The following is a 19007-nucleotide window of genomic DNA, read 5'->3' as shown; positions in this document are numbered from 1 at the left end:
AGGTGGAGGCCTGGGAGGTAGGGTGGGAATGCCAGTTGGGTCTGGGAGGCACAGGGAGATGAGCCCAGGGTCTGCCCCTTAACCTGCTCTCCTGCCCTCAGGAGGACATGCAGCAGCTGGTGAGGCAGCAGGTCGAGAGTCAGCTGCAGAGAGAGTCCAGGGGCACTTTGAGAGCCCCTGTGGAACCTGAAGCAGCCAGAGTCCATTGGGTCCAATTCTCCCTGGGTCGGTGGGGGCGCTGGCGGTGAGAGAGCTCAGCCCAGGACCTTGAGAGCAGTCTTTATTCATTAAAGCTTGAGATATGACCACCATTATACCCTCATGCCCTCTAAGTGCCTGCCCGAGTCCTTCTGTATAGAAACGTGGAGCAGGCCACAGAGCCTGGGGTTTCAAACATGCCCTCTTTGGCTAGCAACTCTCACACCAGAAAGTCTCGAATGGCAGCCATGAACTCCTGTGGGTGGCTGGCGTGGATCCAGTGGCCAGAGTTAGGCACCGTCTGTATCTGGGCCTGAGGGAAGAGTCTCCTAATCTCAGGGTAGTGGCTGGGACTGGAGATATAGGGAGGAAAAAAAGACAATTAAAGGCAGAGCAGGGACAGATGGAGAACCACGTGAGCCTACATGCCCCATGGGGTTGCTGAGCTCTTAAGAGCCCCCTGACCACATCCAAGCCCTCCCTGAGGCAAGCTCCCCAGGCTTATGCCTGGGTAAGTAAGGCATACTCCACCTACTACTCAGCTTGGCTTACTGTATGTATTTAGAGTGTTCACCACGGAGGAAGAGGGTTGGCCCAGGGAAGGGTTCTTCTTGTGGTGGGAAGGCTAAAATCTTGTCCAAATGCTGGACCACGGTATCCAGGTTCAGCCTCCATACCAAGCGCCCGTCTGCCTCCACCAGGTTGGTGAGCATGAGCTTCCGCATGTTAATGTCCTGTTTGGAGAGCTTCCTGTGAGGCCTGGGGCCACCACTCTTACTTTGACAGGTCCCAACATGTACTTGGGGGCTTGGGGGCATCACCTGGACAACACGGCTGAGCTGTTCATCAGCCAGTTTACGGGCATGGGAGAGGGGCACCTTGTCTGGGATGTCTATGGCTCTCAGGGCTGCTATGTGGGTATGAAGGTTCGGGTCGGGCATGAATTCCACGGGGCTCATGTCCTCGACAATCAGACGTTCCACCAGCTCTGGCTGTGGGAGAGAACCAGAATGGGGACCAGTCTTAGGGCAGGCACAGTGGCTGCAGGCATAGTTCCCAGATCCTGAACTTGGCCATCCAAAGCTCCTTTGAGTCCCAAGTTGCCTGCTGGGCACTCAGAGTCTATACTGGATGGGAGGAAGCTGGATAGGGATGACTCACCCTCTGTAGTGCCAGCAGCATGGCTGTCTTTCCTCCCATGCTGTGGCCAATTAGGACACAGGGCACAAGGCCTAGCTGGGGCAGGAAGTCCTGTAGGTCCTGACTCATGGCCTCATAGCTCATGTCTGGGCTTTGGGAGCTGTCACCATGGTTCCGAGCATCTACTGTCAGCACCTGGGGAATGGGGTAAGGGGAGACAACACTGGCATCAAAATTCCAGGTGTAGACGGCCAAAGGCCTGGAAGGCCTGAAAGTAGGGGGTGGAGAGCCTGGGGAGAGATTCTGAAAGAAGGGGAGAGGGCCCGGTTCCCAGACATAGGAGCCCAGATGAAAAACCTGGGGTCGCTATGACACAGAGGAGAAGGCCTTAGGAGTGTGACCATATCTCTGAGAGTCTGGCCTGGCTGGGTGGCAACCCCAGAAAAAGAAGATGCCAAGAATTTCCAACAGATGAAGCACAGAAGGATGGGCTGCTGTAATAGGTGGGAAGCCCCATCATCCCTGGTGAACAACAGAGGCTGGCCCCTTTGGCAGAGAGGGTGTTGGCACCCTTAGGCATTGTACAGCCAAGAGTAGCTCAGTGTGGGGCATGCAGATGGAAATGGACTGAATAGATGGAAGCCCAAGGGAATGAATGGGGTCCATCTAGGGCCTGGGTCTGCCCTGCGGGCTCCATCCTTAGAAGGTCAATCTCTCCTTTCATCTCTGCTCAGACAGACCTGTCACTGCTCAGCGGAGACCCAGCAGTGAGGGCAGAGAAGCTGGCATAGCTTCGTCCTCATTCCTGGTCCCGCCCGCAAGGCCCCTCCTCCTGCGGGACCCCTCCTCTCCCGGAAGCTTACCCTCCGGCCTGTGTGCTGGGCCAGGGCCTTGGCGACGGAGTTGAAGTTGTTTTTGCTACCTAAGAGACCATGAAGAAAGACGAGGGCCGGACGGACTGCGTCCCCGTCCAGAAGCTTGTAGGAAAGCCGCACCGGTCTGGCGGGAGGAGCAAGGATGGGGGAAAGATTCTGAGCTGGCTGGAGAATGGGTACCGGGGTGTAAGCAGCCAAGCGCAGGAGGTGGGGCAATCGGGGTCGGGCCAGAGGGGAAGAATTAAAGGACAGCCTCCCATCGGGTCCCCTTGACTGACCTTGGATCGGCGCCGCCTTGACCGCTGCTGCTGCTGCTGTGTGCGACAGGCACCGTGGAGAAGCTAGTTCTGGAGAGGCCGAGCCCCCTCTGGGAAAGCCTCCAGGTACGGGCCCAGCAGAGCATAACTGGAAACTGCTACCCAGCGCTCACCTCGCGTGTAAGTCCTGTACCTATGCTCCGCCTGCCGCCTTTGCTCAGAACCCTGCTCAGTTCTGACTGGTACCCCGCTCTCTTCCCCCGCCCCCTACAGCAGAGCTCCCCACCTTTGCTCTTGTTTCCAAACATAATCCCGAAAAATGGTCCTCGCGCCAGCTCCGCCCCTTACGCCTGTACGTTACCCGGTAGGCACCGCGCCTTCCGCCAGGAAGTGGCCCTGGCTACGCCCTGCCTCCGCCCCTGCGAAGCTCCGCCCATCCCATTCCGCTCAGAATACTTGCTGCGAGTCTGGGAATCCGGTTCCAGCCGCGCGGGATAACTTGGCTTTTGGCGTGAGCTCTGGGCAGCCGCGGGGCAGGTCTCCGGCAAGCCAAAGAGGCCCTCTTTGCTCTGGCCTGTGCCTGCAGCCATACCTGGTCTTCCCCTCTGCCCTCACACACTACCTTAGGTGGGTGCCATAGTTTGTGCCGCGGACGGGGGCAGCCGAGAGGCGTGCTCAGTGCTCCACAGTCAGGCGCCTAGACGGGCCAGACGGAGCACCTCTTACCCATCCAGAAGTCATGGACTCTGAAAAGAGCTGGGAGGGACTCTAGAGGGTATCTTCGGCCATCCGCTATCCCCACCCTTTAAAGATAGGGAAACTGAGGCAAACCAGAACCTCTGCTGTGCCATTCATGATGCGAGTCAAGATGGGAGGCCAGGGTCAAACCCTGGCAAGGTGTTTGTACTGGTGGGGGCATTTAAGCTGAAATGGCTCAGATCTACTCCCCGCCTCCCACCCCTCTAATTTACCAGTGGAGAAATGAACAGTCCTCCCACCATTAGAAATCAATACATCCTGCAGAGAAATAGCCTTCCTTTGGAACCCTGACCTGCTACCATCTTCTCTCCCCACTCTGTGGTTGTGGTGGCTGAGGTGGTATGGTCTGAGTCTCAGAGGGCTTCCGCTGCAATCCATCCTTCAGCAGTTGCAAGAGTAGCTACTCTTTCTATAGCAGCGGTTCCCCCCACCCCCAACCCCAGCGGCAGACCTGTGGTCCTTTTGGGAACCTGGCCACACAGCAGGAGGTAAGCTGTGGGCAAGCAAGAGAAGCTTCATCTGTATTTGCGGCTGCTCCTAAGTGCTAGTATCACCGCCTCGGCTCCACCTCAGATCATCAGGCATTAAATTCTCATAGGAGTACCCGTCCCTGGTGCCCAAAAGGTTTGGGACTGCTGTTTTACAGCATTCTGCTCAGAAACCTTCAGGGACTCACCATCCCTAAAGTTGAGAGTTAAAATTTCATCACCAAGTCTCAAGCCTCCACCAGTCTGATCCTAGCTATGTTTTCATCCATGCTCCCCAATCTCTTACTTCCCAAAGAGGCACCCTGAGAACTACACTACACATTACCCTTTAGGTCTTCACCCCCAACCTCCACCCCTCTGCTGAGATGCTGTGTCTGCCTTCCAGATAGCCAGTTGCCTGAGTTCAGGATAACTGCTACCTCCTCCTCTAGACTTCCCAGATTTCTCCAGTTGAAACTAATCTCTTTTACCCCATGTTCTCAAAGCATTTGTTGGAGTCTACTATACAGTATTATAGAACTGACCTTCTCTGCGTTCACCACAGGCTGGGGGCTCCTGGAGGACCAGAGCCATGTTTTGCTCATCCAGTGCAAAGTGCAATTGTAGTTTTATTGAATGATCATGGGGAGATTTAGGGCACTAGCTGAGGCTTATGTGAAGGTTCAGCTGGGGACCTGCTCTGTACCCCCTCCAGGAGATGACACCTGGGCTAGTGTGGGTTATACTGGCCTTTCTCTTGCTCTTTAGGGCAGGCGGATGGAGTCAGTACCAGTGGAGGCATCCTAACTCTAAGGCCCAATAAATGCCTTTGCCTGATAAAACGGCCCCCATCTTGAGTCAGCCTGGGGACTGGCAGGTATTTCGTTCTAATATTAGGAAGGCTTTGAGGTCACTGGGGACTCTACACACGCCAGGTGGTGTGATCATTCATTGCCAGAACAGTCTTTAGGGGAGCGATGAGAACATCCTAGCCCTGGATTGGGGCTGGTCCAAGGCCTGGGAGGGGTCTTTGAAGAGAAGAGTGGATCAAGCAAAGTGTTTTTCTAGAGTTGGTGGAAGTAAGGGAAAGGGGTTCACATAATGTTGGTGATTCAGGAAGGTAGTATTTCAAACTGTCCCCCACTTTCTCTTCAGGCTACTGTCTAGCCCCATAACCCAAGCCTGGCCCAGGACCCTTAACACCAGATCCCCGGATCCAGGGGCAGAAGCAACCTTGAGACATTCCTGAGTCCTGGGCTCCAGCCTTGTCATGTGGCTGGTTAGGGCAGGGTCAACAAGCAAAAAAAACCAAAAAACAAAAACAAAAAAAACTGTGGGCTTGAGGTTTCCACTTGTTGCTACCAGGGAAGGACTTTGGTGATGTCCGGTTTGGGAGGAGTCAGCTGGGGCTGCCCACTCCTCCCCAGCTCATTAGGAACTCGCTGTTGGTCGGTGAGGGTCTGTCTCCCTTTTGGGGGCTGTCAAACCGCTGGAGAGGAGGCCTTCAGAACCTCTGATATGCTGAGATGATGTCGGGGGAAAGGAACGGGTGCAGAACAAGAACTCGCTACCTCTGGCAGGAGGTCGAGTCTACACTTCTGAGTCCCTGTTCCCAGTGGTCCCAATCCCCCTGTGAAGTGGAAGGGTGTACTCATCCTCATTTTACTGCTGTGAAAATGGTGACGCGGGGATGAAGTAACCCAGCTCCCAATCACTCAGCTGGAGAGTGGCCCAGCCCGAATTCCTTCCCGAGCTGTGTGACTCCTGGTGCAGTGTTCCACCCTTAGGGCCGGAGACGGCCAGCCTAAGGGGTGCGGCCTGCGGCGGCTGGGACACTGCACCCTGGTGGCAGCGGCGTTGAATGGGTTAAGGCGGGGAGGAGGCGGCTGTCCTGTAACCGCACCAGGACCTGTATCGGTCACGTGGGCAGGGTTTCACCTGCCCCGCTGAGCAGGGACAATCAGGCAGCTTGTTCCGAGGTTGGTCGCCATGGTGACAGCAGTGCGCCTGGAGAGGTCATCAGGGCAAATTCCTGCCCCCCAGCCGGGTGTGGCAGGGGTGTTAGTCATACTGGGGCGAGCTGGGGCTCCCAGAAAGACCCCTCGAGGTTTCTCACGGGCCTGTCCCCAAGGGACCCCTAAATGACTGCCACCCTGCCTCCTCCCATCTCATTCCCACTCCCCGCGACCGCCCCCGCCCATAGTTCCGTTTCTCTCCTCACAGATTTTGAACCTGAGTTTATTAAGATGCCAGGATTTTCACATACATTATCTTGTTTAATCCTCACAGCAGCCTTTCTCTCGTGGGAGTGGTAATTCCCCTGTGCCTCCCGGAGATTCACTGAGTACTTTGAGAACATTTGTCCTTCCTTCAACAATCCACAGACACTTTTGGAACCTCTCTACTACGTGCCTTTCTAGACACAGCCATGAACAATACAAATCCATGAACCACACAACAGTAGATTCTGTGGAATATTTATTTTCTTCAGAGCAGGCTGGGGAAGCCCTGGGACCATTGTTAGAGGCGGGGATTGCACATGATCATCCCACAAACTGTGGTGTCTAGAACACCCCTGGAGGCCTCTCTGCAACCTCCAGGCCCCACCAGTACCTACTCCCTTCCAAGCCTGACTCCAGGTCCATAGATCATCTCTTGCTTTCATCCATTTGACTTCTCTGCACCAGAACCTCTGACAGGCCCTGTTAACAGCAATGCTTGTCAACTTTTTTTTTTTTTACCGAGTCTCCTGTGCACCGTCACTGTAGCCCCAGTAACAGTCTCATCATTGCACAGATTTTTAAAGTGGGTGGAGTGAAGACATCTTCCCATTTTGAGTGGAGGTGATGGAGGGAGTCCTTGTATTTTGGAAACCAGCAATTTCCACTCCCCGCTTATAAGCCTGAAGGTACACTCCAGCTTCCTTTGCCTGCATTTTGGAGCCTTCATTTATTGAGCACCTACTGTGTGCTAGGCACTGGGGGCGCAAGGGTCAACTCACAGGCCTGGCAGTCTGGTGGAGATTATACTAATGGATATGTAGTCAGTCATACACCTTTGCACTTAAATATGCAAAGGAAAGTGAGAATGTAAAACCAAGGAATCCGACAAGCCCTGGGGTCAGATAAGGTGGCTCTGAAAAAGTGATGCTTGGATGGAGATCTGAAAGAGGAGTAGGAGTCCGCCAGGTGAAGGGGTTACAGTGGAGGATGGTGTTCCACAAGTGGAAACGTCATGTGCCCTGGTGAAGCCATCCCATCTCCCAATACAGAATCTTAGGAGTCATTCTTAACACCTCCTTCTTCCTTACCTCCCGCACCCCCATCCAATCCCTCACATAGTTCTGTTCATTTTTATCTCCCAGATGGCTCTGATATCCATTCACTTCTCTCCATCTCCATGGCCCCATCTCTCCCCTGCATTGCTGCCTTCTCACTGGGAATGTTCGTTTTGGCCCCTCCAGTCTCTAAATGATCTTTTCCAAACGTATAATGTATTTCTATGTTAATCTAGTTTGTTTCTTCCTACATTTTTCTATTTTTCTGTGCTCCAGATTCTGTGTTCCTTGCCCCCTGGGGATGTACATATGTGGCTGACTGAAAAGTAGAAAAGCTGGTTTACGTGTTTTAAAAGCTGAGGCCCTGAGAGGAAGGGAATACCTCAACAGAGACAAGTGTCTTGGCCAAGAATGGGAGGGGTTCCCAGAGAGGAATGGCCCATGGGTTTAGTAGGCAGGCAGAATATTCCCCAGTTCAGCCCAGACAGACACAGTGTCAACCACATGACCGAAGGGGCCAATGAGACAGGATGATGATGTCTCAGCTGTGATCACTATTGCCTGAGGGCTGGATGCTATCCAACCTTCTCCTCCCCCGAGCCTCCTTCCTTGCTCCTCCCCCCAGCAAATTTGGCCCTGCTGAATATCCTGGAACTGGTCCCAACCTCAGGAGGATTAGAGTTCAACTTGTCTCCAAGTGCCTGGGCAGAATGGAGCATGCAAGAAATAATGTCATTGAATGTCTAAGTCTCACTTTCATAACTGCCAAATGCCATACACATTCGTTAATTGACTTTCTTTTTAAATCAACAATCCAATAATTCATTCAACGACTATTTACCGAGCGCCTGCTAATGCCAAGTATAAATTATAGAGCCAGGGATATGGCAATTGCATGGCCCTGATCCTCAAGGAACACACACATGGAAACAAAAACCCCAGCTTTTGTACTCTCCAGTGGAGAAGACAGGCCATAAACAAATAAAAATAAATATGTAAGTACAAATTGCAGTAAATTCAAGGAACAAGATGCTGTGTTTGATAGTAATTGGTGCGGGAGATATTAAATAGGGTGATAAGGAAAGACCTTGGGTAAGGTGAAATATGAAGGATAAGAAGAGGGTATTCATATGAACACCACGGGAAAAAGTATTCTAGGTAGAGGGAATAGCAAGTGCAAAGGCCCTGAGGTGCACAAGACTTTTCCTTGTTAGACGAAGTTGGAGCCGAGAAAGCAAGGGGAGAAAGGCATATATGAGGTGGGCTGGGGTTGGTTCATGCATGGGGCCTGGTAGGAGATTTGGTCTTTATTCTGAGAGAAATGAGAGTCAGTAAAGGGTTTGAGCAGGAAGAGACATGATTTACATTTTTATAGGACTGTTTGGCTGCATAGGTGAAGGTGAGGGTGGGACAGCTTAAAGGGGAAATGGAGGAAGGAAAGGAAAAGCAGCTAGGAGGCTATTGCAGTTGTCTAGTTAGGACGTGATGGTAACCGTTGACTGGGAGGTGGCTGTGGAGGTAGAGAGAGAGAGATTTGAGACATATTTTGACTTAGAATTAATAAGATTCAATGAAGGATTGGGTGGGTAGAAAGGAAGACGGTGGTGAGGAAAAGGAAGGAATCAACAACTGCCAGGTTTCTGGACTGACCACATGGGTGGAGAGTTGTGCTATTTACTGAGAAGCGGAAGGCTGGAGAGGAACACTTAAAATTTTTCCTCTATAGGATGCTAGTGGTAGAGAGAATATAGAGTTCCACTTGAGCCATGTTAAGTTTGAGATGCCCATGAGATATTATAATATATTCAGCCCTCTGTATCCACAGTCTTCACATGCATGGATTCAATCAACTGTAGATCAAAAATATATACATAAAAAAAAAATCCCGTAAAGTTCTAAAAACAAAACTTGAATTTGTCACATGCTGAGCACTTTGCTGAGTCCATGTGAATGAAGTAATATGTAGGCATACCCTGCAGTAGCCTCTACACAAATACTATATCATTTTACATAAAGGACTTGAGCATCTTTGGATTTTGGTATCTGCCAGGGTCCTGGAACCAATCCCCAGTGGATAGTGAGGAACGACTACAGTTAACATTTATTGAGTGCTTAACATGCATTGTTCTAAGTGTTTTATACCCATTAACTTATATCCATTAATTCATTTAATCCTCATAATGGCTGTGAAAGGGTACAAGTGTTATTTATGATCCCTCCTTTATAGCTGAGAAAAATGAGTCACAGAGATGTTAATTAATCACACAGCTTGGAAGCTACAGGGCCAGGATCCAATCCCAAGTGGTTGGGCTCTTGGGGCCACTGTGTTAACTGCTGCCCTCCACTACCTCTAGGGTATCCAAGGACAAAGCTGGACACTTGAATAGGGAGCTTGGAGGAGAGGTCCAAGAGCCGGAGCATGTTAAAGCTGTGGAAATGGGCAAGACAATCAAAGGGGACAACAGTGCATTAGAGGAAGAGGGCTCAGGAGAGGGGACTCAGGAAGAGAGACAGAGGAGTAGGCATACAGGGAGGAGGAAGGCCAGGTAAGGGTGGTGCCACACCTTTGTGTAAGTAAAGTGTAAGTAAGTGATGTTCCTGAAGAAGAGGGAACAGTCAACAATGTCAAAAATTGCTGCAAGGTGTGAATAAGCTCCCGATAGAAAAGTGACCATTGGCCATGGCAACGTGGAAGCTGCTGGGGACCCTGCCAGGAGCAGCTTGAAGTCATGAAGGAATGGGGGCAGGAGCAGACCAGAGTGGCTGATTGGTGTGTGGGCAGGGAAGAAGCGAAATTGGAGGTGAGATGACTCGAGAAGGTGAGCAGAGAAATGGGGTGGCATCTGTTTGGAGATGTGAAGTCAAAGGAACTTTTTTTTAAAGAACAGAAATACCTAAATATGTTTGTATGTCAATGTGAAGGATACAGTAGCGAGGAGGTGGTGTTTTGTAGTGCAAAGGTGGGAAAGTATTTCTGAGTTATAGTTTTCTGTCAGTACAAATGTACCTTTTCTTGTTTAACTTTTTAGTATGAAAAATTTTAAACATACATGAGAGGAGATAGAACGGGAACCGCCATGTACCTACCACCTAGCTTCGACGATTATCAACTCAAGGACAATTTTTAAAAATTAAATTTATTAGGGTGACATTGGTTAATACATTATGTAAGTTTCAAGTGTATGATTCTATAATACATCATCTATATATTGCACTGTGTGCTCACCATCCACAGTCTAGTCTCCTTCCGTCACCATATGTTTAACCCTCTTTGCCCTCTTCAATGTCTTTCCATCTCCCTTCCCCTCCGGTAAACACCGTACTGTTGTCTGTGAGTTTCTATGTTTTTTTGTTTGTCGCTTTTGGTTTTATATCCCACATATGAATGAAATCATATGGTTCTTGTTCTTTTCTGTCTGAGTTATTTTGCTTAGCATAATACTTTCAAGATCCATCCATGTTTTCACAAATTACAGTATTTCATCTTTTCTTATGACTGAGTAGTATTCCATTGTATATATGTACCACAGCTTCTTTATCCAATCATCTATTGAAGGACAGTTAGGTTGTTTCCATGTCTTGGCTACCATGAATAATGCTGCAATAAACATAGGGGTACACATATCTTTACAAATACATTTTTCAAAAATTTTAGGTAGCTACCCAGAAGAGGGATTTCTTGGTCATATGATAGCTCTTATTCTTAATTTTTTGAGGAAACTCCATACTGTTTTCCATAGTGGTTGTACCAGTTTATATTTCCAACAGGATGAGGGTTTCTTCTTCTCCACATCTTCTCCAGTTCTTGTTATTTCTTGTCTTATTGATAATAGCCATTCTGTCAGGGGTGAGGTGGTATCTCATTTTGGTTTTGTTTTGCATTTCCCTCACAGCTAGTGAAGTTGAGCATCTTTTCATATATCTGTTGCCTTTGTATGTCTTCTTGGGTAAAGTGTCTGTTCAGGTTCTCTGCTCATTTTTTTAACTGGATTATTTGTTTTTTGGTTGTTGAGTTGTATGAGTTCTTTATATATTTTGGATATTAGCCCTTTATTGGAGATATTGTTTGCAAATATCTTCTCCCATTGGGTTGGTTGCCTTTTTGTTTTGTTGATGGTTTCTTTTGCTGTGCAAAGCTTTTTAGTTTGATGTAGTCCTATTTATTATTATTATTGTTATTATTATTAGTAGTAGTAGTAGTAATAGTAGTAGTAGTAGGAATAGTAGTAGTATTTTGCTTTTACTTCCCTTGCCTTTGAGATTAGCTTCATAAAAGCCTTACTGAGATCAAGGTATATAAGTTCAGTATTTATGTTTTTTTTTTCCCTATGTGTTTTGTTGTTTCAGAACTTATATTTAAGTCTTTAATCCATTTTGAGTTAATTTTTGTGTATGGTGTCAAATAGAAGTCTAGTTTTATGCTTTCGCATGTGACTTTCCAATTTTCCCAACACCACTTATCAAACAGCCTTTCCTTTCTCCATTGTATGTTTTTGGCTCCTTTGTCAAAAATTGGTGACCACATATGTGTGGGTTTATTTCTAATCTCTCAGTTTCGTGCCATTGGTCTGTCTGGTTTTTTTTGCTGATATCATACAATTTTAATTACTGTAGCTTTGTAGTATATTTTGAAGTCATGGATATGATACCTCTGACTTCGTTCTTTTTTCTCAGGATTGCTTTAGCTATTTGAGATCCTTTGTGGTTCCATACATATTTGATAATTTTGGTCTATTTCTTTGAAAAATGTGGATTGCATTAAATCTGTAAAATTTGACAGTAGCCATTCTAATGGGTATGAAGTAGAATCTCATTGCTTTAGGTGATAGGGCCATTTTAACTATGTTGAATCTTCCAATCCATGAGCATCAAATTTCTTTCCATTTCTTTGTGTCTTCTTCAGTTTCTTTCAAAAATGTCTTATAGTTTTCAGTGTATGAGTCCATCACTTCCTTTGTTGAATTTATTCCTAGGTATTTTGTCTTTTGGGGTTGCAATTGCAAATAGAATTGTTTTCTTCATTTCTTTTTCTGACATTTTATTGTAAATATATGAGAACACAATGGAGTTTTGTACATTGATTTTATACCCTGCAACTTTACTGAATTTGTTTGTTTCTAATAGTCTTTTGGTAGACTCTTTGGGGTTTTCTGCATATAGAATCCTGTCATCTGCAAAAAGTGACAATTTTGCTTCTCTATTCCCAATTTAGATGCCCCTTATTTCTTTCTCTTGCTTGCTCTGGCTCAGACTTCTAGTACTATGTTGAATAACAATGATGAGAGTGGGCATAATTGTCTTGTTCCTAATCTTAGAGGAAAAGCTTTCAGTTTTTCACCATCGAATATATTAACTGAAGGTTTTTCATATATGGCCTTTACTATGTTAAGGTATTTTCTTTCTATACTCATTTTATTGAAATGTTTTAATCATAAATAGATGCTATATCTTGTCAGTTGCTTTTGCTGCATCAATCGATATGATCATATGATTTATATCCTTCATTTTGTTAATGTGGTGTATCACATTGATTGATTTGCATATGTTGAACCATCCTTGTGTCTCTGGATAGAACTCCACTCGATCGTGATATATTAACTTTTAAATGTATTGTTGTATTCAATTTGCTAGTATTTTGTTTAGAATTTTTGCATCTATATTCGTCAGAAATATTGGCTTGTAATTTTCTTTTTTTGTGTTGTCTTTATCAGGTTTTTGTATCAGGGTACAGTGGCTGTACCATTTTATATCCCCACCAATAGTCCACCAGGTTTCCAATTTCTCCACATCCTTGCCAACAGTTGTTATTTTCTTTTTTCTTTCTTTCTTTTTTTTTTTTTTGACAGTAGCCATTCTAATGGGTATGAAGTAGAATCTCATTGTGGTTTTGATTTTCATTTCCATCATGATTAGTAATGTTGAGCATCTTTTCAGGACATTTGTATATCTTCTTTAGAGAAACATCTATTTGAGTCCTTTGCCCATTTTTGCATCACTGTGCGTATGTGTGTGTGTGTGTGTGCGTGTGTGTGTGTGTTGTGTGTGTGTGTGTGTGTGTGTGTGTTGAGTTTTAGGAATTCCCCATCTATTCTTGATATTAAACTTTTATCAGATATATGATTTACAAATATATTCTAAAACCATTTTGTGGGTTGCCTTTTCATTCTCCCATAGTGTCCTTTGATGCACAAAGTTTAAAATTTTTGTGAAGTCTAATTTGTCTGATTTTTCTTTTGTTTCTTGTGCTTTTAGTGTCATATCCAAGAAATTGTTGCCAAGTCCAATGTCATGAAGTTTTTGCTTTGTTTTCTTCTAAGAGTTTTATCGTTTTAGCTCTTATGTTTAGGTCTTTGATCTATTTTGAGTTAATTTTTGTATATGGTGTTAGGCAAGAACCCAACTTCATTGTTTTGCATGTGGATATCCAGTTTCCTCAACATTATTTGTTGAAATGACTGCCCTTTCCTCATTGTGTGTTCTTGGCATCTTTGCTGAAAATCATTTGACTGTATGTGACCATATGTGAGAGTTTAATTCTGGGTTCTCTGTTCTATTTCTTTGGTCTATGTGTCTGTCTTTACGCTAATACCATGCTGTTTTGAATAGCATAGCTTTGTAGTATGTTTTGAAATCCAGAAGTGTGGGTCCTCCAACTTTGTCGTTCTTTTTGATTATTTGGGTCTTTTGAGATTCCATATGAATTTCAGGATGAATTTTTCTATTTCTACAAAAAATTACATTAGGTTTTGATAAGGGTTTCATTGAATCTGTAGATTACTTGGGTAGTATGACTATCTTAACAATTTTAAGTCTTCCAATCCATTTATTTGTGTTTTCTTTAATTTCTCTCAGTAATGTTTTGTAGTTTTCAGGGTACAGATCTTTCACCTCCTTGTTTAGGTTTCTTCCCAAGTATTTTATTCATTTCAATGCTCATGTAAATGGAATTGTTTTCTTAAGTTCTTTTTTATTATATTCTTTAATTTTAATTAATCATTTTATTTTATTTTTTATGCAAGGCAACCCTCAATTGACCTCACATATTGCAAGGACCTTGTCAGCTTATAATCCCTTATTTTTTTATTTACGCTTACAGCGCCTGGTCTTCCTAGGTGGTCTCCCATCTAAGTACTAACCAGGCCCACCTGCTTAGCTTCCGAGACCAGACAGGATAGGGCTTGTTCAGGGTAGCATGGCCTTAGACTTAAGTTCTTTTTAAATTGTTCATTATTTTATATTTTTTATGCAGTCAAATCTGATCATTTTTGCTTTGACTCTCTTGAGTTTGTGTCTTGTTTAGGGAGGTTTTCATCATTTCAAACTTATAAAATATTTTTCTGTATTGTCTTCTAGTTCTTTTATAGTTATGTTTTTTTCTTTTTTCTTTTTTGTTGTTAGACCTTTAATCTATCTAGATTCCCAATGAATTGCCAATTCCCTAGTGATGACTGCAACTTGGATAGAAGGGAAGGTAGAAAGACAAGGATAGTAAAAGGTGCAGAGGCTGGAACACAGGTTATGCTTAGGGGAACAGCTCCAGCTCCAGCGTTGGGTCTGGAAAGAGGCAATGAAGGGCCTGGAATACTAGGCAGAGAAATATGGATTGAACTGTAACCCATGTCCCTACTCAATTTTTTCAATCTTTTCTTTTACTGTTCTGTGTACAAATTTTCTACTTCAACTAGGTTGGCCGTCTGGTCACACCCATGTGTATTATTTTTGTGTCTGCCTGCTTGCCTTTGCCCAGTCAGTGACTCCTGCCTGGAAAGCCTCCTACTCATCTCTGGCCATCTAAAACCTACTTATTCAAGATCTGGTTCAGGAATTCCACTACAAAGTTTTCTCAGACTGTTACAGATATTTGTGACCTCTGAATGCTTCTAGAAAAACATGATATTCCTTGATTGCATGTAAGACACAGTCATTTTATTCTCCAAATTGCACCATGGGCATGGGCCTTGTCTCTCCTTTACTGAACATCAGTTCTGTGCTGGAAATTTTGCTAGACGGGGGACATCCAAAGGTGAACAGGTTACATAGGGCCCCTCCCCCAAAGAGCTAATGGTCTAAGGGCAGGAAAAAGACAAGTTAAGAGGTAATTCTGGCACAGACTGATGAATGCCATGGTATAGTCCTGGATGTACAAGACTCTATGGGAACAGGCTGGGTCTTAAGGAAGCTTCCTTTAGCTGAGACATGAAATGACTTCTAAGTTTGCCAAGAGGGTGTGGTGAAGGTAAGGAAACTGCTCCAAGAAGAGAGAACGACTTGTGCTGAGGATCCAGAGAGTGCAAGGTTATTGATGAAATGAAGGATGTCTAGTGGGGTTGGGCTTTGGTGGCAGTGGGACAACATGGAGAAAGCAAGCAGAAACTGAGAAACAAGCATGTCTCTGCTCTTGCAGGACCTCTTAAGGCATGCCATGGAGTCTAGGTGGGATTCTAAGAGACATTTGGGAGTAGGGGACTGGAAGGATTTTAAATAGGGGAGTGACATGGTCAGATTCAGGCCTGTGTCACTCCAATAGTCACTAGGCTATTCTGAGGTGAATGGCTTGGAAAGGAGCATAGATGGATTGGGGCTGTGGAGGGGGAGCCTGAAGCCAGGAGATCTTCTCAAGGCTGTTGCAGAGATGGTGGTGGCCTGGTTGGAATCATGGCAGTGCAAGTGGGGAAGAAGAGAGGTAGACACAGAAATACCAACAAGGTTGACAGGTGAGGGGCTGATAATTAATCGGAGGTAGCAGGGCCTAAAGCCCAGTCTCATCAGCTTGTGAGTCTTGGTGGCTTCACCGCATAATGCCTGTCTTGCAGGGTTCTTATGGGGATCAAACAGTACAGAGACAGTATCACATCTCTTACAAATGAGAGTGAGAGGTGGCCAGTGACTTATCCAAGTTCCCTCAGCCAGCACCAGAGCCCGTGCTCTCACTCTCTACCTGCTCTGCACAGCATACGTATCTTGGCCCACATGGCCTTTAATGGAGCCCTGGAAGGAGAGGAAGAAGGAAGGTACTGTCTGTTCTTCCAAACCTACCGCAGACCTTGAGGAAGCCACAATAAATGCTGTGTTTGTTTGATAAAGCGCTTGGCTTTTGGTTTCCATAGCAGGAAGAGCTAGAACAGGTGTGGCAAGACAGGGGAGGGCTGCAGCACTGCAGTGGTAGGTGGGGTGGGACAGAGTCCCACAGCCTGGCAGGGGGCTTCAGGGCTGTGGATTTTGAAGAAATCCTGGGACCTTCTCCCGACCTAGTCATCTCTCTCATGTTCCCAGTCTCCTGCCTGGCTGAATACACCAAAATATCAACAATATTTATGTTAATTAAGGTCCTACCATGTGTCTAGCATTGTGCTAGGTGCTTTTCATATACACAGGCATGTCTTCATTCCATAAGCTAGCGCTGGCCTGCAGTTAGTGCTGTAGACAGAGAAACTCAGCACAGTTCCCCATACCTTGGGAGATGTCCTTCTGGTGGGGAAATCTGAAAAGAAACAAAACAACATCGTGTAGTACGTGCTGTGATGGAGTGAGAATAGGCTGTATGGGAACCCAGAGGATGAGTCAGATAATCCTCAACACAGCCCAGTGCTATTATCATACCCATTTTGTAGATGAGGAAACTGAGGATCAGAGGAGTGAACTGCCCTGTTTTCCTGGTCAGTTTGGTTCTGACTAATTTTCTTCTGCAGGGGGTGATAAGGATCATCTGATTCAACCCCCTTGTTGAAATGATGGGGAAACTGAGACCTAGAAGGGGACGCAATTGCTCAGAGTTGCACAGGAAAAAGAACAGATCTAGAAACCAGTTGACTCCCAGTCCAGGGTTTTCCTTGATACCAAATACCTTTCTTTTCTCCAGCTGTCTGAAGATTTCCTGGGACCCCCTCATGTGGAACCCTCCTTGGCTTATGGTCTATATGTTGAAAATCCTACCACCCCTGTTTAGACCCTAAACTCCAGAAAGGATAAGAAGAAGTTGTTAGGGCAGACCCTGAAGCCAAGTAAGGGTATGTGTGCCTGTTGGAGGGTTGTAGGATAGAGTAGGAGATATCACTACCCACTCCCCCACCCCCCTCAAGAGGCCCCAGGGGAGCCTGGGCTTGGAAGAGACCAGAGAGCTAGGGGATGGTTCAAGGCCCCAGAGCCCTTCCCACTTTACCAGAGGACTGGGTCTGGCTTGGAGGTGCTGGGGTAGGCTAGCTGGCTCTGGGCCTCAGGTTGTCCAGCCTGCTCTCTTGAAGTTGGTGGTAAATGAGTAATCTTCCTCCTCCCTACAGGGCTCTCTGGGACAAAGAAGCCACCTGGTACCCCTCAGTTCTGGCTTGGCCCAGTCTGGCACCCTGGCTTCTCTGGCCAGAAACTATGAAAGTAAAGCCATATGCACCCCCTTGGCCCTCCGTCCACCCCACAAATACCATCCCAGGCAGTTCCAGAAAGCATTTCTCTTCTCAATTCCCTCCCCCTCACCTACTGCTAAGCCTCCTCCTTCTCCGACCCTTCCTCTCACTGAGCCTCCTTCCCTTCGCTGACTCCCTTCACTGAGTCCCCTCCTTTTCACTTGGTCTCCTCCCCTCACTGACTTTCTCCACTGTGCTCCCTTCACCAGACTGAGACCCCTCCCCACTGAGCCCCTCCGCCTTTTCTGAGCCTATATCCCTCTCTGAGCCTACATTCCCTCTCTAGCTTTTCCTAGGACCCATCTTCATCAATCATTCCCCTCACCTTCATATGCAGTCACTCTCCCTGTTTCCTTCCCCCCAGGCTAGAAGAGTTGGAGAGAGTGTAATGGCAATCCCAAACCCTTTCCTAAATCTCACAGAGAATGACCTAAAGCTAGGGTATTCTTACTACTCATAGTAATCTACTTCCTCTTTGGATGGTCATACAGGGTGACATGCAGGGTTCCTTAAGAATTTTGGAAGAGAATTTTGGGGGAGCTAAGTGGAGCATTCTACTAAAAAATCTGGTTGCCACTGGAACCTTTTGCTTTAGCTTTGCTGCAGGCCAAGAAGTTTGAGATACAATAACTTTGAAATAATTTCAAGTCTCCCCCATCCCAAACACCTGTCCCATGACCCTCACTCCCTGTCAAGTTGCTAAGCAAACCTCTTGGACGCAGGGTCTACATGTTCTATTTTTGCTTCTCATCTCCCACTCACTTTTCTGTCCGCTGTGTCTGCCCCCACACCTCTTGCTAAGGCCACCAGTGACTACTTCACTGCTTTTCATCCCACTGCTACCCCTCAGGCCTCATCTTGCCTGACCACTTCTGCAGCCTTGGACACCATGGCCAGTGCCTGCTTTCCTGAAACTTTTTTTCTCTTTTGTTTCTAGACTGACCTCATCTACTTCCCTGGTTTCGGTTTACCACTCCTGACTTCCAGATTTCTGTACACACCCGACCACTTCGCGGACATCTCTGCCCGGAGGTCCCATAGGCTTGCCAAGCTCTGTACACTCAAAACTGAACCCATCATCTTCCCCCGGCAACCTGGTCTCCTATTTTGGTAAATGGCACCACTATCCAATCAGTGGCCTAGGGCGAAAAATTGGTGTTCTCCTAGTTCTTTCCTCTCCTTCACCCCACGTATCCAAATGGTTCTCAAGTCCTGCTCATCTTGCTTAACAGCCCCCATCAGGCCCTGCTTCCAGCCCTGCTGTCCTGTTCCTGCCTTATTTCTGGCTTGCATCGTCTCACACTCGGATGATTATATAACCTCTTAGATGGTCTTGCACCTTCATCAGCCTCCTTGAATCCCAGCTGCGAAGGGGCTGCTGGAGAGGTTATTTTATAACATAACTCTGACCGGGCGATCCCTTCTATGATCCCTATAACACTAGAGAAAGGTTCAAAGTCTGTCATTCCACCCACAAGACTCTCCGTGACTGGGCCCCTGGGCCTCATCGCCACTTCTTCTCTCCTTGCTATCCATCCAGTAATGTTGAATCTCTTTCCTGGCCCTGGGCACAGGCCCCCTTTCCCACTGCCTGAACCTCCTGCACCTTTTCCAAGACACCAGTGCTTCCAAACCTT

At 46.6% G+C, this 19007-nt stretch overlaps 1 protein-coding gene across 2 annotated transcripts; it reads right to left on the bottom strand.

The window, feature by feature from the left end:
• Nucleotides 1-263: 263 nt before the first annotated feature.
• On the bottom strand, nucleotides 264-2788 carry ABHD11 (abhydrolase domain containing 11). Of its 2 annotated transcripts, XM_006918551.3 has the most exons (6): nucleotides 2492-2784; nucleotides 2202-2337; nucleotides 1360-1533; nucleotides 1020-1190; nucleotides 751-932; nucleotides 264-551 (listed from the first exon to the last, which is right to left on the bottom strand). In XM_006918551.3, the coding sequence occupies exons 1-6, from the start codon at nucleotides 2614-2616 to the stop codon at nucleotides 419-421; spliced, it is 921 nt and encodes a 306-aa protein (XP_006918613.1). In that variant the 5' UTR covers nucleotides 2617-2784; the 3' UTR covers nucleotides 264-418. The 2 variants fall into 2 exon arrangements, with proteins under 2 accessions (XP_006918613.1, XP_006918614.1); XM_006918552.3 differs by lacking the exon at nucleotides 1020-1190 and having other exon boundaries at nucleotides 2492-2788.
• Between the last annotated feature and the right edge of the window lie 16219 nt (nucleotides 2789-19007).

This window comes from Pteropus alecto, unplaced genomic scaffold (assembly GCF_000325575.1).
Source record: "Pteropus alecto unplaced genomic scaffold, ASM32557v1 scaffold68, whole genome shotgun sequence".
NCBI classification, from domain to species: domain Eukaryota; kingdom Metazoa; phylum Chordata; class Mammalia; order Chiroptera; family Pteropodidae; genus Pteropus; species Pteropus alecto.
The sequence above is the reverse complement of the archived record's forward strand: the minus strand, read 5'-3'. Positions and strand labels throughout refer to the sequence as shown.